The sequence below is a fragment of the Anser anser genome (assembly GCF_964211835.1).
Source record: "Anser anser genome assembly, chromosome: 1".
Taxonomy (NCBI): domain Eukaryota; kingdom Metazoa; phylum Chordata; class Aves; order Anseriformes; family Anatidae; genus Anser; species Anser anser.
In genome coordinates, this window is record NC_139720.1 from 111,628,344 (window position 1) to 111,647,414 (window position 19,071).

Sequence of the window (19,071 nt, forward strand, 5' to 3'; positions counted from 1 at the left end):
GAACACTAAAATGCTTGTTCATCCCTTGTCAGCATAACGTGAATCAGCAGCTATTAACTGCTGTAGGCATTCATCTGTAACATAACTTCATTTCCTTAAAAGGCGAGGAAGTTGGGGGCAAGGACAGCTACAAAGCCTTAGAAAAAAGCATTTGCCATGCATTTCGAATAAACTGTCTCTCACCCAAACAGTCTCGTTTTAGCAGTAGTAAACAATAGTTGTCCCTTTGTGCTTTATATTTGTGGATGAGAGGTTTTTTACAGAATGAAATAAACCTGTCTACTCTAAGGGAACTGAGAGGGAGATAAGTGACACGCTTAAAGTTACTTGATACATCAGCATAAGAGGCAGGAATAGCACTCGGTTTTACTTTTCAAGTTATTTTCTTGTCTATAATACCTTTTTTCAACTGCTCAGGTATTTAAGGGGTTTTAAGAGTACAGATAAGTTATGAGCATTGTGATTGCTGAGCAGATGTTTTCTGGCTGCTGCATGAGAAATAGATCTTGCCAGTTTGGTTGTGATGATGATCACAACAGAAAGCTCATCTGGATGTCAGTTCAGGTTGTGGATTCAGGAGTGGTGGCCTGCCTGAGCTTTGGAGCTGCTGAAGATGAACTGCACTTGCTGCTTCCTTGTATTTCAGGAACTTTACCCGTGTACCACTGGAAATTACTGCGATTACTACTGGGTATAGATATCCAGCATGCCTTTGGAGGATGGTTGTTCACTAACTAAAGAATAAGGAACAGGTTTTTGTTTACTTTTTCAGTAAATTGAGTAACTCTTTGGTTGGATAATTTACAGGAAATGTATTGTAGCGGAAGGTCTGGGGGGGGAAAAACAAAACGAACCCTGTAATTGCTGACAGATTGGTGGTAGAGCAACATAACTGATACCTGAGTCTAGGAATAGATTAGCTCCTTTCAGGAATTTCTGAAATGGAGTTATTGACCGATGGAAAATGAGAGGCTGTTGCTCTTGAGAACAAAGCATTGACTTGGTAGGTTGTAACTTGTATAGCAGTCTTTTTTTTCCTTGGCTCTTGCTAGTACCGTTACTCTCTTTGTAGAGCTCAAGACCTAAGAACCACGTCAGTTTGAGCTGGTTTATTACCCCTCTTGCTATTGAGTGTATTACAGTTGATGGTAGCAAAGTACAGTCCTGTGTTTTATTTGACAGTCTTTCACAGGTGATCATTAAGCTAGGATGCTCACTAGATTTGCTCAAATGCATGTGCCTGTGGGTTCCCATTGATCTTGCTGAGAATTAGATACTGGAGTTTCTCTTCTGGGTCTTTAGATTTGCCCCGCAGAGTTTAAATTGTCAGTTTGGCAAATCAGCCATCTCTGTTCTGAAAGTGCAAGCCTCCTGAGTAGGAAAGGTCTGACCGTTGTTGGTTTCCATGGATTCGTATGCTCTGATTTGGTATTTTTAAGGACACTTGAAACACTTGGCTCAGAATGTTCAAAAAGTATTTTAGTAAACGTGTACACAAATCATAGGTGTATCCTTCTGTCATTTCTGCTTTTATTTGCATTAGTTTCCATTCTCAAACGTCTACCTCCGTTCTAAGTGCCATTTTAGTATTTTTTGGCTGTTTTTCCTTTAGGAGTCTGAGAGCCTATGGAGCTGACTTCTATGACTCATTCATTTTTTCTGGTTGTGAGTTTTCTTCTAATGCTGCCAGTGGATCTTTCCAGCTTCAGCTGGTCTCACATGCAAAAACACTTGCTTCAGCTGTAAAGCATGCCCCTTTGTATGCTGAAATCTCTCACCTTTTTCTTTTTAGTGTTTGTGGTGTTTGAAAGCAAACTGAAGGATGCTGAATTTATTCACCAGTGTGAGAGCTGTCATGCTGTTGTTTTAAGTTACTTAGTAGTGAAGTTCTTGGCAGCTCTTGTAGGCAGGCGGGGACATTTCCAGCTGTTGTTTTTGTCTTCTCTGGTTAGAAAGAATGATGGAAGTATACAATAAACAGCTATAAGCGTACATAACTGGTGTTATTTGATTGTTTCTGAGTCAATGAAAAGCTTTGTGGTAAACTGTATGACTTGGGGGGATTTTCCAACATAGATGCAAAATGCAGGCTATTCTGTTTAAAGCTTCAGAGTCCAAAGAAGTTCTTAATATTAAATAGTATGTTTCATTTATTTAGTCAGTTCGGTTGACTTTTATGATCCTGTATGTTTGGCATTCATTATAAATAAAATATTTTGGGCAGAGCATGGAAGTTCTAGAAATTCTCAGTAGGAAAGATGGATTTTTTTGGTAGTTGTTCAGCGGGCATCTAGATGAGCATTGAGGCGATGACTTGAGGTAATTGCTGCCGATGTTAAAACTTGCAATGAGCTGTTGGGTGATATTTTATTGTTTTAAGGTTTCAAATGCTTTCTTAACATCCACATCTTAGTGCTGTTGCTTTCGGTTAGCAATAGCACTTTCGCTTTGGAACAGGATTTCTGTTTATCTTCCTTGTGCGACTGTAAAGGGCTTGATCATTGGAGCATATCGTGAAGTTTGTGCTGAATGATGCAAGAAAGGTGGATACTCCTTTTGAGTGTACATAAACTGTGTTTTACTATCCTTTGCATAGTGGGAAAGTTACTCCTTAGCATTAAATATTTCAGCTTCATTGATAACTTGATGCTTCAGAGCTTCCTTCACCTCTGGCATAAGGCTCTCCTGTCAAAATGTTCATTTGCGTGTGGGCTTCTACCTGCTGTAGTGGTGCTGCTGAGTGCGAAAGTTACAGTTAATTTACCTTGGGCCAGATTTCTGAATGTGGAGGAGAATTGTATCATGTGCGCTGTTACAAGGTTTTATCCGGGTAATATGTTCCCGCTCTTATGCTATCTGTTCCAAGATAATATTATCTATTATGTTCCTTCTGTAACTTAGCAACTGCAGTTCCTTATAGCTTGACATGGACTCGACCAGAGTGATCATCATCTTTGGAACACATGTAATTAGAGTCAAATGGGGACGACTTAAGGTTTTCCTGAACATCAGCACTGAAGTGACTCTCTACTTCCCTCCCTACCAGTACCTGCTCTGGAGGATTACTTAACCTGCTTTATTCTGCCATCAACAAGCAGTTAAGGAGAAGTTACTTTTACCAATTGTAATCTATCAGATGAACATACCTCAAGTCTGTTTTAATTTTACTCAAAGTAACTTACACTTTCTATACTGTGCAGTTACCTCCATGTTAGTAATATAAATTAATGAATAACTTCAATCATGTGAAGAAAAGGAGTCCTGGTGAGATCTCTTATTTCCAGATAAATCTGGACAGGCATCTTGCTCCAAGCTCTACACTGTATCCAAAGAAACTTCTTTCTTAACATTGTTGGCAGTGCTAATTTTCATTAAGATAACAAGTATTTTGTATGTCCTTTGAAAATAAATATGTATATATGAAGTCAATTAAAGCAGAGATGTCTAAATCTCCTGAAGACAGTAATTTTACAGGTACCTGTTATTCATAATTTTCCTGTTGAGCCCTATGGTAGAAGGGAAGAAAGAAATCAGTATAACTTCGCTTAAAAGGCAGAAAAGCAGAAAAGGGTTTTATAGCCAGTATTTAAGAGATAATAATTTTGCCCTTAAGCAGAATGTTCTTGATCACAGTAGCTGCCTGATAAAGAATGGCAGCTTTACGGTCACATGCTTTGCTGTGTTTTCAAAGTAGAGCTCGATTCATTCAGCTGCAAGTGTTCCTCCAGGTAGCTCTTATACTAGCACTCATGTTAGTTTCTTTCCTCTCCCCTCAAGCCTCTGAGGTTATTTGGTGCCCAGAATTTCACAAGAGGAATTTAAGGAATGCCTTTGTACTGACAGTACTAGTTTTCTTCCACTGACAGAGGATTCATACTTAGTGACATACGGTTTCTTCTTTAATCCTTTCAACCTGCATTATAAGGACTATTTTAAGTTTAAGATCTCTTTGGATTCTTCTTATTTTTGATGGTGACTGCTCTGTTGAATACCTTAAGCAGTGTTCTTGCCTGTTTTTGTTTCTTAGCTTCTTTTGCATTTAGCAAAATGATTGTTAGGTTATACTGACTGAGTAAATGGGGATTTAGATATAGCCGTAGGCTGACTTAGAGTATTTCTATAAGTTTTCTGTGCCTACCTCTAGTTTTCTTTCCTTAAGTGTTCACTTGAAAACAAAGATAGCATGGTAGAATAGGAGACTAACTTTCAAGGAAGTAGTTTATCACTGTTTTGAGTGTCCTGCTTCCTTTTTTTAGTTATTTGCATCTGAATTGTCTGAGGGGCGGAAATCTGACAGGTGTTTGTAGTAAATGAAGAGGTGCAAGCTGCACAGCTGTATTGGGGCAGGGAAAGCTTGTGAAGGTCTGTGCTAGGGGAACAGTTGCAGCTCGAGTTTGCAAGTTACACACCTTCTTAAAAAGTACCATCAAATTGCTTTGTCTGCTTCAAACCTCTTACCCCCTTTGGCCATCCATAAGTAGTATTAATTGGAAATAATTTGTGGGTGCTCCAGAAGAATAGTTAGAGTAGGAGGGACACAAAACAGTGTAGAAAAGATTTTTTTTTTCCCTATTGGAAACAAGAATACAGAGTTTCTGCTAGCGTTGTTTGTGGATGTGTATATAATGACACTTTTATGGCCAACGGTATTCTGAACATAGAGTGGAAAATCTAGTTGGCTGTCATGAAGTGTTATAATAAATGTGTGGCCTTGCCTTTATTACACAACTGGAAAACAGAATTAAGACACAGATTTGACCTTTGTTAGTACTTCTCTTAAGTATGACAGATTTCTTACAGTGCTTACATTTTTCCTTTCCTGTTTGATACTTAGTTTTCATGAGCATTTTCAGTCTTTTGGTTGTTTTCCTTTTGGTTTCTCTTTGCCATATATGAAGGTTATTAGATTTTTACAAAGACGACAGATTTAGTGCTTTGGTATCTGGTTTTTGCTTTTTAAAGGTTCTTTTAAATTTTGGAATGTTTAATGAAATGCCACATCTTGTATTTTGGACATCTCAAACTTGTCTCCTGTTTAAAAAAAAAAAAGTGGGGGCTTAGTTCTTTTGAAATCTTTACATTAGGAAGTACAATATTCTGTCAGATTAAAAATACTAAATCAGGTTATACTCAAATAAAATGCTTTCACCCTTGAAGAAACAGGAGGTGGTGTTTCCATGTAGAAACCTTTTTTTTTTTTTGGCAGCAACAACATTGGAAATTCGTTATCAGTGCTTTAAGTAGGCTGCACAGGGTTTTGAAAGCACGTTGTGTGCCTTGTAGAGATGAAGTGGAACAGGTTCAGCTGTCCTCCACGCATATATATGCTACTGTTCCTCTTAACCTTCCATGCTGTGAAAGTGTAATGAGCTGGAGAGGATATTGGAATGGATTGTTTTATAAGGGAGAACCCAAGGGCAGCACGTTTGCACGGGCTGTCTGAGGGTTGGGAGGACTTGAGGAAAAATAAAGAACCCCTAATTTGTTGCAACTAATCTTCTTATGCATTGTGCCTAGGTGCTCAGCCTAAAATAGGCCCTTATCTTTAATACTGCTCTGTGCTCCCCACCTCCTTGGATTTAGTCTTCCATTTTGTCCTTAGTTCCTCATGTCATTGGTTGTTAGACCTTCTGGTAACAAACAATGCGTGCTGTAATATCTGAGGAATATGGTAAGGATATTGACTTTCACAGTTAAGCTGTGATGTTTATTTAAACAAAAGTTTGTAGTCATTCATTAGGTATATGGAAGAAAGATTTAAAGTGTGTTTTTTTCTTCCAAAAATAAGCTTTTCTGGATTAACTACTCAAGATATAGCTATTGCTTAGTGGGAAAGCTCTGGTTTGTGTAACTCTGTCTTGGAACTCAGATTTTCACTAAACAAAATTTTGTAGTTTTAAGCAAACACCCCAAAATAGACTTACTTTCTTGGTCAAGTCGTGAACTGTAGTTTTGTTAGTGAAGTTGAGCGTGCAGTATTCCATTAGGGAGTGGAAGGTGTGAATAATGTTGACACTGCTTTACTGGAGTCTGGACATTTCAAAAGATCACTAAAAATGCCTGTATCCTGTGAAAATAACTGGAGTCATGAGTAACTAGAAGTATAGCTTGGCAGGGTAGCTGTTTTTTTCTCCCCACTGTGCTGAAAAATGCTCCTGCCCTCTTCCCTCCTTGACTTGTGAAAGCTTCCCATATCTGAAAACTGAGGATTCATATTGGCTACAATTTTATTGTTGTTGGGAGCTGGCATATCATAACAAACCATGTTGTGCAATACGATGGTTGAGTAGTTTTGTGTCAGCAACTGTCTACAGTTACAGTAACCCTTGCGTAGAGTAGTCCAGTGTATTGGAAGTGCTTAGTTTGTTAATGTAACGCTATTCCCAGTGACATATTTTCCTTGTAGATCACCAGCTAGTTCCAAATCTGACTTTGTAGCTTCTCGATTGAGCTTTAGGTGTGAAGATGCTTTCTATTATGCCTTTTTTCTATCTTTTTGAAAGAAGGCTCGATCCAAAGAAAGTAGGAAGTTAGAAATGCAGTGTAAAGATTGGACTTAGAAACAGTGTTAAACTTTGCACTCTGTAGGAGGGCTGACTTTTCCTGGCTCTTTATTTCTCAAACTCCGTGAGTTCAGGAATAGCTTAAGGACACTTAAGAGTTTATTTCTGAGATTTTGATATTATATCACGTAGCGTTATTATACAATAAATACTGTTATTTCAGAACTTTGTTCTATCACACCATTGCCAGGTGATCTGAATCAGTGTACTATTATGAAAGAAAACTCTTGACAAGCATGATCCAAATAGCAATGAGCAAAAGGGCAGGAGGAAGGCTGCATTGGGGAATTAATGTAAGCGGAAAATAAGAGAACTAATGTGCTTAAAAAGTGAAGTATTTGCTAGAGAGAAAATGAAAGTTTTTTTTTTTTGACTGCTAAAACAGTAAGAATTGTTAAACTACTTTTTAAAGAAGATAGAAAAAAAATTTCCCTCTGTAGTGGATGAATCAGTAAACAAGTAGTTTATGTAGCATCTTGGTGGATTTTAGCTTAACAGGTCTGGGGTTTATTTCTCTTTACATTTTCATAGTGTTGGAGTTACTAACTCCATAACTAAAAATTAATGCTTAAATAATTTCTAGGCATTACAGTTAAGTTGTTATTAATGACTTGCTGAGGAAAAACTGTTCTATATCTCTGAAGTCAAGGGAAAATGCTTTTTTCAGTCTGTTCAACTATTAAACCAATACCAAAGATGTACATACCAAGGTTTGGATATGTTAAATGCTCATAATCATGTATTTGTGGTATCATGAATGAAACATTAGGTGTTAAGCTTAGTCTTCGAGTCAGAACAGGCAATGCCTGTTTAATGGTTTCCTTTTTATGTTCTAGTATCATCAGTATGTTCCTGCTGGGTATGATTTTTATGTACACTATTTTTTTCTCTCTCCAGATTGGAAGAATAGAAGCATGCTTTCCACTGAGACTTACACCAACATTTGTGATACAGAATGTCTCTAAGTGAGAAGAATAGTGTGGTTTTTGCATATGAGTCTTCAGTACATAGTACCAATGTACTCCTCAGTCTTGATGATCAGAGAAAGCAAGATATTCTTTGTGATGTTACTATTTTAGTGGAAGACCAACGATTTCGGGCTCACAAAGCTGTGCTTGCAGCTTGCAGTAGTTACTTCCTTTCAAGAATTGTGGGCCAGTTGGATGCTGATCTTATCATCACTTTACCAGAGGAGGTGAGTGTCGCTTCTGTATTTTACCAGTCCGTTCTTCTGATCTGTTCTGTTCAAATCTGTTTTACAGTAGGCTGGTGCTTAACTGAGATTAGAAGTTAAGGGAAGAGGACTGAGGGGGAAGGAATTTCTGAGTTGTAAAGCTGCCATTGATTTGACGTAAAGGCTAGACAGATCAGAGGGTATATCACAGATTGAAGATAAGTAAATACTGTGCTGGGGAATGTGTAGGGTAGAGCTGTTCAATTAAGCATATATTACTTTTAAAATTGTGCACCAGATTCAAAGCATATGAGCTTGTCAAAAAACTGTTTAACATAGACTTCAATTGTTGAAGAGGCACTGCAGAACTAGTCATCCTATACGAAAAGGGAATGCTTCTGGAATAGTAAACAACAAATGAATGGTATTACTGTTTAAAGCTTTACACCAGCATCATCGAGGTTTTGTTTAAGAAGGTTTGAGAAATACAACCATGCTTATATTCATTGCTTGCAGCTTACCATTGTTTTTCTTCTGTTCAGTTCTCCATCTTTTTTGCACACATAATTAGCAGCTCGATCTTTTTTCTACTGTATTTTTGTACTTTTAAGACTGAGAAAATGTATTACAACAACTTGCTTTCTTTTTTCAGTTGAAATCTATACTCTTAAATCAGACTGAATTCAAAGGCATGCAGTGGAAATGAGCCAGAACCTGTCATCCATTGGAAAGAAAATTGATTATTAGATACCTGAAGCATCCAAGACATTTAAAGATTTCAGTTGGTATTTAGTTAAAAGCATTCAAGACACTTAAAGATTTCAGATGGCATTTGCTTAATAGCATTCAAGGCACTTAAAGATTTCAGATGGTATTTATTTAAGAGGCATGAGGCAAACAAATGATTGGATTTTATATTAACCACTGTGCTTGTAAATGAAAAGTCAAGAGCCTCCAAGTGCTCTGTGCCCGGAAGTAGCAGTAAGCTTAAGAGTTGGTTGGTGCATGATCAATGGCTTTCCAGGAGGAGGTTTTTGGTAATCAACTTGGTGAGGGGGATAGAAATAACACGCCAGTTGTTGGCATGTCAACTGAAATCATTAAAGCAGGAGGAAAGGTGCATGCGAATGAATATTTATAGTGACACAACATTAGTGACTTGTTCACGTAAAAGAGTAAATTGAGTGCTAAATGTAATGTATTAATACATTCACAGTAAGCCTGTATCTCATTAAAATAACCCCTTCACTGTATCCAGAATCTTTCTGATTTGATTTAAAAAAAAAAAAGGATCAGATGGTTTCTTTAAAGAGTTTCCGTGATCTTTGCTATTCTCTGATCAATGACTTTGTAACAAACCTATACCATATCATAATACCACTACGTCACTTTTACTCAACTTCCTTACCATGCCTGTGTGTTCTTTTTCCCCTTTTTATTTTTGATAGCCTATCGTCTCTATTAAGAGAAAAGTAATGAAAGGAGCTGATAAGGAAGGGAATTAGGGTGATGGGGACACAAAGTCGTCATTTGGAGTAAAAGAGAAGGGTTAGTGACATGTCAAACTTTTGAAATGATGAAAAATAGGATATTAGAAGAATAAGAAATGTACATCAAAGTTGGAGGGGGGGAGCAGTCTGTTGTAAAGCACTGGTGTTCATTCCCATGGACCTGTGAACTCAACCTGAGTTAAAAGGGAACCAGAGTTTGTAAACAAAATGGAAGAATTTAATAATCCTGATACCATGAGTGAGATGAGTCCTCATAAGTCTACAGCTTAAGAGTATCATTTAGCATTACTGATGTAAGAACTGAATATGCTGAAGTAAGAAGCAAAAATACCACTGATTAAGAGATAAGATTCACTGTTAGATCTCATCATTTACTTGATAAGTTGCTGAATCTGAAAATGTTTTTGAGCTTGTCTTCTGGGAACTGCTGAATACTTTGAAATGAGTCAATTTATGAAGCTGCATATATGAGAGAGACAAATACTAATCACGTGGTTTGGTTAAAAAAAATTCTTAACCTTTTTAATCATCCAAAGTATCTGAAATTTAAAAGGAAAGACACCAGTCCATAATCCAAAATGCCAAAATATTTTTGGCTTTAGATTGGTTCATATACATTATATTGTCAAAACAAACCACTGACATGTTGCTGTCTGTTCGTTCTGTTGTTTTCCTACTAATGTTTTTACTAAGAATTGGAATTTGAGCCAAAATGCAAATGAAATTTAATGGCTTCTGCAAGACTTGCTTTTTAGGGTCAATCAGTCCAAGAGTCATTCTAGTCTATCTTGTTTGAGGATAGACATCTAGAAATGTCTAAGAGAAAGTGTAAGGGGTATAGTGTTTTTTTCTCTTACTATTTCATTTTTTAGTGATAAACATATCTACCTTCTGTAGGAAAAACAGTTCTGAAATATCATTGTCCTTGTTTTGTTTGGTTATGTGCATGAGTGCAATTTGTTTGTAAACCTACTATAATGATTTGTTGGCTGTACTAGGTTTCAATACTTGACAACATATGGATGACCTGTCTTTTCCCTGTCCATATTGTTAGGGATGAATTAATGTGATAGTGTAATCAGTATTCTTGTCTCCAGAGAATACTTGAAACACTATTTTAAGTATTCTTTACAATAAGGTCATGAGATTTTTATTTCAGAATGTTTTTTTGCTGAACTGTCTCTGTGCAGATCCCTTCAGCTGCCTTTCATGTGGTATTTATGTTTTTTTAAAAAACGAACTCAACTGATTCCTAAATCAAACTGTATTGTATAGTAAATTTTCTTGCTGGCAGAAGAATTCAGTATAGTTCGTGCATTAATATGGCACTTTATTCAGCATAAAGCCCTGTTCTTTAAAATAAAGAAGGGTACCAGAGTGTGGGCTTGAGTTTGAGTAGTAATAATGAACATACTGCTTCATCTTGTCTTTGCAGAGAGGCTAGTGAAAGTGTCATGTAACTTGTAATATGATGGTCTGTTTACGCTTTCCTACTTGATTCCTTAGTAATTTTTTCTTGTGTAGATCTTGTTCAGTTTGTGATGATACAGTTTCGGTCATCTTTGAGTTCCCTTTTTAGGTAACTGTTCTGCAGTAGAAACTGAGATGATAATGATGGAACTGTTCCAGTAAACCTACGTACTCCAAAGAGGCTTTAAACTGAGAATAGCTGCTGTTGGTGTAGGGTTTTGGGTACCGCTCTTTTACATCCATGGGAAGAAGAAAGGAGTAGGATGGATACAGTAACAAATAATATGTGGTCAAATTCCATTGTTTCAAAAACTCTTATATCAGTGATGCATTAAACTGAACAAATAGCAGTAATTGCTTTTCAAAGGAATGATTAATGCCAGCAGCATCTTGATCTTATTGTAGGGTAACTCATGCGTAACTTCAGTTTGAAAGATATTTTTGCAAAACTGGAGTTTGGTTACTGGTTTTCAGTGTACAGCAATATTTTTCACTTGTTAGTACTATTTAAAAGATTCATCATAGTGAAGAAGATAATCACCATAAAATACACAGGATAAAATTGTGTCAGAAGATTTGTTTTACAATGAGTGTGGCCAGATTTCCCCTGCGGAACAAATCTGTTGCATTTTTCTTGTTCTCTGTCTTGATGGCATGGTTTGCTCACTGGTAAATGCGAGTTCTGCGTGTTTAAACCCATTTACAACATTGGAGCTGTAACTGGAAACTTGGCAACTGAACTGTCTGGTGTACTGGAATTGGAAACACGGAACCTTGTTCTCTTTCATACTGTATGTCCTGGTTGAGAGGAGGCAAGTGAGATTTGGTTGTGGTTTCACCAAGAGGGAAGTTGGCCTTACTAATATTCTCTTTTTTCTTTTTAATAGGTAACACTTAAAGGATTTAGTCCCTTGCTTCAGTTTGCATACACAGCTAAACTTATTTTAAATAAAGACAATGTGTCTGAAGTTTGCAAGTGTGCTGAATTCTTGGGCGTACACAACATTGAAGAGTCCTGCTTCCAGTTTCTCAAATTCAAATTTTTGGACTGTAAATCGGATCAGCAGGAATGTCCTAGGAAGAAATGTTGTACGCAACATTGTAAGAAAGCAAATCCTAAAATTGGCAACGTGGATGATGGAGACCTAGAAATAGATGATGAAGCAGAAGAACTTATAGAAAAAGAATATATTCAAACATCTCACACAAAGCTCTGTAAAGATGAAGAAAATCCTAAAACATCACCTGCTCTCCAAGATAACACCAATCAAACGTGTGATCCATCACATTTAGAAAAGGGTAGCGTCTCCAGCTCATCTTCCCAATGTCCAAAGTATAGGAAATTCCAGAAAGCTTTTGGAAATGACAAGGTTCATACTACAGAGTCCAATTCCAGTATTAAAGACACTCAGGTGCCACCTTTTCTTGAGAAGGAAATATCTGATAATGATGGCACACGAAAAGCTCAGGAGTGTGTACCTATGCAGCTGGTCTCCAAATGTGAAGAGACTCAGGTAAAAATGGAAGAAGGGGAGGAAGACACTGAGAAAAAGGAAGAGTCGAAGAAGGATTCTGTGACTCAGAGTGTTTCATGTCCTGTGGAGAAAATTGATGTTGCTGCTTTCCCTCAAAACACTGCTGCACCTCATGGACTTAATTCTGTGTCTTTTTTGCATACATGTGAGCAATATGGTAACTTGAATTTCAGTGGTGTGCAAAACAACACAGTCTTAGCTGAAAAAACTGTAACAAGTACTGGAGTTGGGAATGACAAAATTGAAGGTCAAGATGATGCACCTTTAAAGGTTGATTTGTGCACTAGAGAAGCCATTAACATTACATCAGCTGGTGATCGAAGCAGTGTGGAGAGAGAGATAGCAGAACATCTAGCAAAAGGGTTCTGGAGCGATATTTACAGTACAGAGCCCTGCCAAATACATTTACAGTCTGCAGTTCTGAAAGAATGCTCGGAGCCTGTATATTCGGGGAAGAAATCAGAGTGTCCATGGCTGGGTATCAGGATCAGTGAAAGCCCTGAACCTTGCTCTCAGCGAACTTTTACAACATTGAATTCTGTCAACTGCCCCTTCATAAGTAACCTTAGTACCGAAGGATGCTCCAACAGCTCTGAAATAAGCAGTGGAGATTATGTTCAGGGACAACAGCAAGAACAATGTCCCTATAATTATGTGATAAGTTTAGGAGAGGATTCGGAAACTGACACTGAGGGAGACAGTGAATCCTGTTCAGCAAGAGAACAAGAATGTGAGGTAAGAACATCCTTGTGTATCCTTTGCTTCCATGTCTTTTAAGGCCCTACTCAGAAGCCCGAGTCCTGTTATTTTGTTGTGGTTGCTTGTTTTAAAAACTTGGGGAATTAAATTTAAAATAACCATTTGAAGATCTGTATGGGAAATCACTGTTAATTCAGGGAGACATAAAAGTTTCTAAGTGATAGATGCTTAGGTATTAGATCTCTTCAGATATTTCTCTGGAACAACTTGATCAAAAGATGTTAGAAGTATTTTAAACCACAGCATGTGGATTCTCTTTTTTTGTCTACTTCAGTTGAACACAACTAAATTTCGTGGTCTGTTTTATAGAAACTTAAAAAGTTCTCGTTTTTGTTTTGAGGTGAGAAGGTGGGAGGGAGATAGTACTTCAGTTTTCCTGCAAAACAAAAATCAAGTTTTCAAGCTGCCTACAGTAGCTGTGCATTTAAGACCGCTTTAATAGCGTCACCTTCTCCAAAACTGTGGCTATACTTGTTCCCTTGAAATGCAGAAACTATTTTGTGATTCTTTCCGACATGTCACTGCTTTGGTAGCATTGTAGACAGATGCTGTAAGTAGTCAAATCTCAAACGGATTTACAGTGTACATAGAATGACTTCTGTCACAGTTCCTAGAATTGTAGAATTGCAATGCAACTCTGTGTATGGTGGGACCTTACTGAGACTTAAAATAAGTGAAAGCTGCCATTCCTGTAGAAGGTTGACAGACCAAAAAGGGCCAGAAATGGCTTAAAAACATTCCTCATCTTTACGTTACAAAGAAGAAAATGGCATCATAGCTTAAGGTAATACTTCGCCCATTTGCTTGTCTGCTTATTAACCAGTGATAGCCAAACATAAAAAGGGTGGTGGTTTTTTATTTGCTATTTAAACAAATTCCAGATCTTTAACCACAGCAAGGTAACGTTCTACTGTTTAATGTACTCAGAGGGATTAAAATAGTGTCTTTAGTTGGGTGCTTAATAAAACCTGACACTTACTTTGTGAAGATGGTTCTCAGTATTTATCAGGACTGTATGATCTGTGTGTTTCTGATACCTGCTTCCGTATGTAGCTCAGGTGTACATACTGTGTACATAGGCTCTTGCTACTAAGTCAAATGTGATTTTTCTCTCCTCCAGCATTAAGAGTTATAAAACACTAACTGCCAGTAACTGCTCTACTTTAAGTAGATGCCTGTTTCATACTAACTTTTCCTACAGTAAAATACAAAAATGGATACAGAATACACTCTTAGTAGCAGGTTAGAGGAAACTTTAGACTGCATAATGATTCTTGACACCTATTTTATGCACAACCTAACCATAACTTAGTTTTAGAATGTATCGCCTAGGTGATTTGCTGTACACAGGGATGAATTTTTGGTCCTCCTCTCTTCATTCTTTTGAAGATCTAGTGTAAATGTGCTCAATTATTTTTCCTGTTCTTGAGCTCATCTGTTTGAAACCCCTGGATTTTATCCACCTCATCTGATGGCTATATTACTTTGCTCTTGCTTCTGAGATTAAGGAAGAAAGATAAGTGTTGTGATAAAGAACGCTTATAATTAAAGACTTGAATTGACCTGTTGGAGTATGTGTAAACCAGTTTCACCTTTGACTTACAAATGTATCTTACATTCTAGGTAAAACTGCCATTTAATGCACAAAGGATTATCTCACTTTCCAGAAATGACTTCCAGTCATTTCTGAAAATGCATAAATTAACTCCTGAACAGTTGGACTGTATTCATGATATCCGAAGGCGAAGTAAAAATAGAATCGCAGCACAGCGATGTCGTAAGAGAAAACTTGACTGCATACAGAATCTTGAATCTGAAATCGAAAAACTGGTATGTATAAATACTCATTACTAATATTGACTTGAGTCTGTCTTTAAATGTCTTCTTTGGATATCTGCCAGTAGCTTGAGGTGGCTTATTATTTTATCCACTTAAGCTCAGAGAACTTTCAGTCTTAAACAGATGACTTCTTGATAACAGTTCTAGATTTTTCTGTGCCTACTCTAAAATGCACGCTTTTCCTCTGTGTTTTTCTGTGGTAAAATTTTATCACAGCATAATTCTTGGTGAAGGCTGTTTCAGAACTGCCATCAGTATTGAGCTTAATTATACAGAATGATTCCCACACTGTCATCTCATCCTGCCAAGTTCTCTACCTCTCTGTACTTTCCTGCTTTGCTTTTTTTTTCCTTTGGCTCATATAGTTCATGATCAAGTTTACTGTTACAGTATTGTTGGTATTTGTTCTTGTAACATATCAGCACAGGCTGGTAAACAGTTTCTTGAGTCTTGAATCTTAAAAATGAGACACGTGCAGAAAGGCAGAAGATACAGCAGAACTCAGGAAGCTGCTTGCAGTTTTATCAGTTTTATCACGATTGTAGCTGAGGAATTAATGCATCCAAATTTCTCTACAGGCATCTGTTTACATATTTGCTACTCATTTAAAGTGATAAATGTGTAGCTTCAGACAGCTGTGCATGATCTGAAGTTCTTCTGGCAAGAAAGTTATTGTGAATGGCTTTTTTCTAATGTTTTTCTGACCCTCTCATCTCAGTTTTGTTGTTGATTACACCAGATGAACTAAATAGTTAGGTTTACTGTACTTTAATTTGTCTGGTGATTAAGACTTTGTGCTCCATGTAGGTGAATTTAGTATCTGCATCAGGAGCATATGTAGTCATGTAAACACGTCTTTTCCTTCTGACCTTGAAGTGAAAAAGAAAATAAAACTAGAGCAAAGGACCACAGGCTAGAAACTTAGTTTCCAGAAATGCTTCATCTTTCACAAAATGAGATTTTTTTTTCTGCAGTAAATGAGAGACTTTGAGGGAAGGCTGAGAGTGCCATACAACCCTGATGAGTTGACAGAGCAAGTCCATTCAGTGTGCCGAATGAAGATATTCGAGTGGGGAGGGAAATCAGGTGGTTGTGCTAATAAAAAAAATTATATTACTCAGGCAAAGCAAGAAGCTGTTTCTGACATTTCAGAACTTTCTGTTTGTTTCTGTTGTCTTATGCGATTTCTGTTTGTTTTGTAACTTTGTCAATATTGTGCAACAGTTTGGGGAAAAAAATTTAAAGACATGATTCATCTGCAAGATTAGACCTGTAGTTGACTAAACGATAATTATAGTGTAATATCCTTTTTTTCTGTGGACCTACACTAGAACAGAATGAATGTCTGCTGTTTGACAGAGATCATTGTGCGAGTGCTAGACAATGAGCATTGAGAATTGTGAGGTGAGGCCTGAGTTCTGAATTGTGCTCTAGGCACAAATGTTTCCTGTCACTTTTTTTTTCCCGAGCGGGTAAGTTTCTTCAGAACTTCTTGAGAAAACGTTGTTTGGAGCTGTTGAGAGTGTCTTAGGGCAGCTGATGCTGTGCGCCGTCAAACTTGTGTAAGTTGTGCACAAATGCAGAAACTGAGACTTGTCTAGGCATAATTTTTGGGTGGCTGGAAGAAGAGACATCTGAAGAGTGTATGGTACACACCCAGGCTGCTTTGTGCATGGCGACTCCTGCCTCCTTTCTGCTTTTCGGGGTCAGTCTTGGGTCTCAGAAGCTGGTTGCTCTTCTCACGGTATTCTCTGTGATGTGGCTCTGAGAGAGGATAATGCGGTACAGCTATAGTTGGAAACCTTTGGATAGGTAGGTAATACTCTGTGTACTGTTAGGAAATATTATTTGGCAAAACTACTCATACTGGTTTCCAGTATGTACAGCGTGTTGTCTTGTATTGATGTCTGAGTTGTTGCTTATCAGGTTTTTGTTTTTCTCAGAGTAAAACATAATATTTGTGGTGCATTCTTGAGAAACCACTCTATCTGGGGCAGACATTAACCCCTTGCATTAGTAGAGGCTGGAGACTGGCTGGGGAGTAGTTTTGCTGAAAGGGCCCTGGGGGGTTGTTCTGGGCATGAGCATGAGTCAACAGCTGAGCATGAGTCAACAGCTTGTCCGGGCTGAAAAAAGGCTGTCAGCATCCTGGGTTGTATTAACAGGAGCACAGCCAGTGGTTTGAGGGCAGCGATTGCACTCCTATACATAGTACTCGTAAGACTGAATCCAGAATATGGTGCCCAGTTTCACCACCGCCCTCCCTGTGCTGGAAGGACCTCGACAAATGAATAAGGTTAGGAGAGAGGTCCCCAGGACAGTCAGGGTTGAAGTACTTACGTGAGGAGAGGCAGATGAAATGGGGCCTCTTCTGCTCGGGAAGAGATGGCTGTGGGGAGAGCTAATAGCCACCTGCCCACATCTGTGGGGAAGTCATCAAGATGATGTTGGGAATGGGAGTACTCCTGCCTCCTAGCAGGTAGCGTTATTCACAGCAGAATAGCTGGAGACCCTGTCATAAACAGAATTAGGAGGTTTCAACTGGATATATGGAAACCCTTTTACCAAGGGGGATGGGCAGGCAATGGAGGAGGTTACTCATAGAGGTTGTGTGGGCTCTGTCCTAGGAGGTTTTCATGACGCCACTGGACAAACCCCTGAGCAGACTGGTCTTACCCAGAGGTGACTGCTCAGACTGCAGACCTCCTGAGGTGTACCGTCCTATCCAAGTGAATCTGAAAGTCTTAAGCTCCACTTACATGCGAACAAGAGTAGTACTCTGTGTTGAATCGAACTGCTCTCTGAGAGAATTAGGTTGAGTCGTTTCTCTTGACCAGCTCTGTACAGAAGATCATCTTTGACCCTGAGTCGGGCAGGGGTGGAGTTAACTTCCACACAGCAGCCCACGTGGTGTTGTGTTCCGCAACTGCAGCTAGAACAGCCCTGGTATCGCACCAGTGTTTTGTCTTTTGCTGAGCAGGGTTGGCACAGCATCAAGACTCTCCTCCCTTTTTTCTTTTTCCTTTAAACGATCCTTATCTCAACCTGCAAGCTTTTGTTTGCAGTCATATTTTCTCCTCCCCCTACCTCTTCCTTTGAGGACTTCAGTTGGCCATTGGTGTGAAACCACCACAGACCCCCCTAGTATAGTCCATATAGTCTTTGCTTATTGACCTTACGGGTGAGCCTTTGTGTTCCTGTTGTTCACTCCTGTTCTGTATGTGGGAATACATGTGGGCCTCTCAGGGAAAGGTTAGCTTCATAGAAACAGCTCTTTCAGAACACCTGTGTATGCATATCCACCTAACTTGTACTTTTCTCACATCAAAGTTTTAGACTGAGGGTATTTGTGAGGGGGAGCAGAGTAAAGGACAGCTGGCCTCAAGAAACACTACTTCCTTGGAGATCCCGTGGCTCAGGAGGAGGATGTGTCACTGTGTGACAGGCTGTAGCTGTGATCTAAAATGCAATTGAGATCTTGTTATATATGCTATAGCAAGGAGAAATGCATGACCTAAATAGATTCTTCACCAGAAGTGAGAGTTCTTAATGTGATGATAATTTTGACCTCAACTAGTTAGCATTTCTTTGCAGTATTAATATAATGCAGCTAAAATTGAAATGCATTAACTTTTTAACAACTTAAATTCCCCACCCCCATCTTACACACTGGGAAAAAATATTTCTGAGTGTTGAAGTTTGTGTTAAGCAACAGTCCAGATTATTTCATCAGTCCATGCTGCACAGCTGAGTGACTCTGCATACCCAAAATGTACGTTTCAGATTAGGAGATCTGGCAAAGCTGCACTCTTTCTAATCGCTTTCGGCAAAAGAGGCTGGCAAAAACTGCTTCCCTTGCAAAGTGCCGCTTAACACTAATGAATTCTTTCAGAAAGAAATTGTAGAGGTTGCAGTATGAGTTTCTCCTGCAAGAAGGAATGTGAGAAGAAATAAAAGTAATATTTCTAAGAATGAATTGATGTAACCCATGATGATTTATTTCTCAAAAGCTATTTAAAACTTTGTGCAGAAACTGAAATGTATGTCTTCAAAACTCTGCCTTTTAAAATTAACTGTAGAACTAAAAATGTGTTTTTTTCTTTCAGCTACTTCATTTGGGTCTTATTTCCTGTCCTTCGTTTCCTCATTTTCTTTTCCTCCAGACATTGCTTGTTTACATCATTAGACTAACCCCCCTCAGTTTTCCATGTCCTTGCATC

At 38.3% G+C, this 19,071-nt stretch overlaps 1 protein-coding gene across 4 annotated transcripts in view; it reads left to right on the forward strand.

Moving 5' to 3' along the window:
* Positions 1–19,071, forward strand: part of BACH1 (BTB domain and CNC homolog 1) — a 30,230-nt gene that overhangs the window by 7,208 nt on the left and 3,951 nt on the right. For all 4 annotated transcript variants that reach the window (XM_083794803.1, XM_083794804.1, XM_083794801.1 and 1 more), the window contains 3 exons: positions 7,461–7,758; positions 11,606–12,988; positions 14,636–14,842. In XM_083794803.1, coding sequence (XP_083650929.1) covers positions 7,519–7,758; positions 11,606–12,988; positions 14,636–14,842 — 1,830 coding nt within the window. In that variant the 5' untranslated portion in view covers positions 7,461–7,518. The remainder of the gene's footprint in view (positions 1–7,460; positions 7,759–11,605; positions 12,989–14,635; positions 14,843–19,071) is intronic.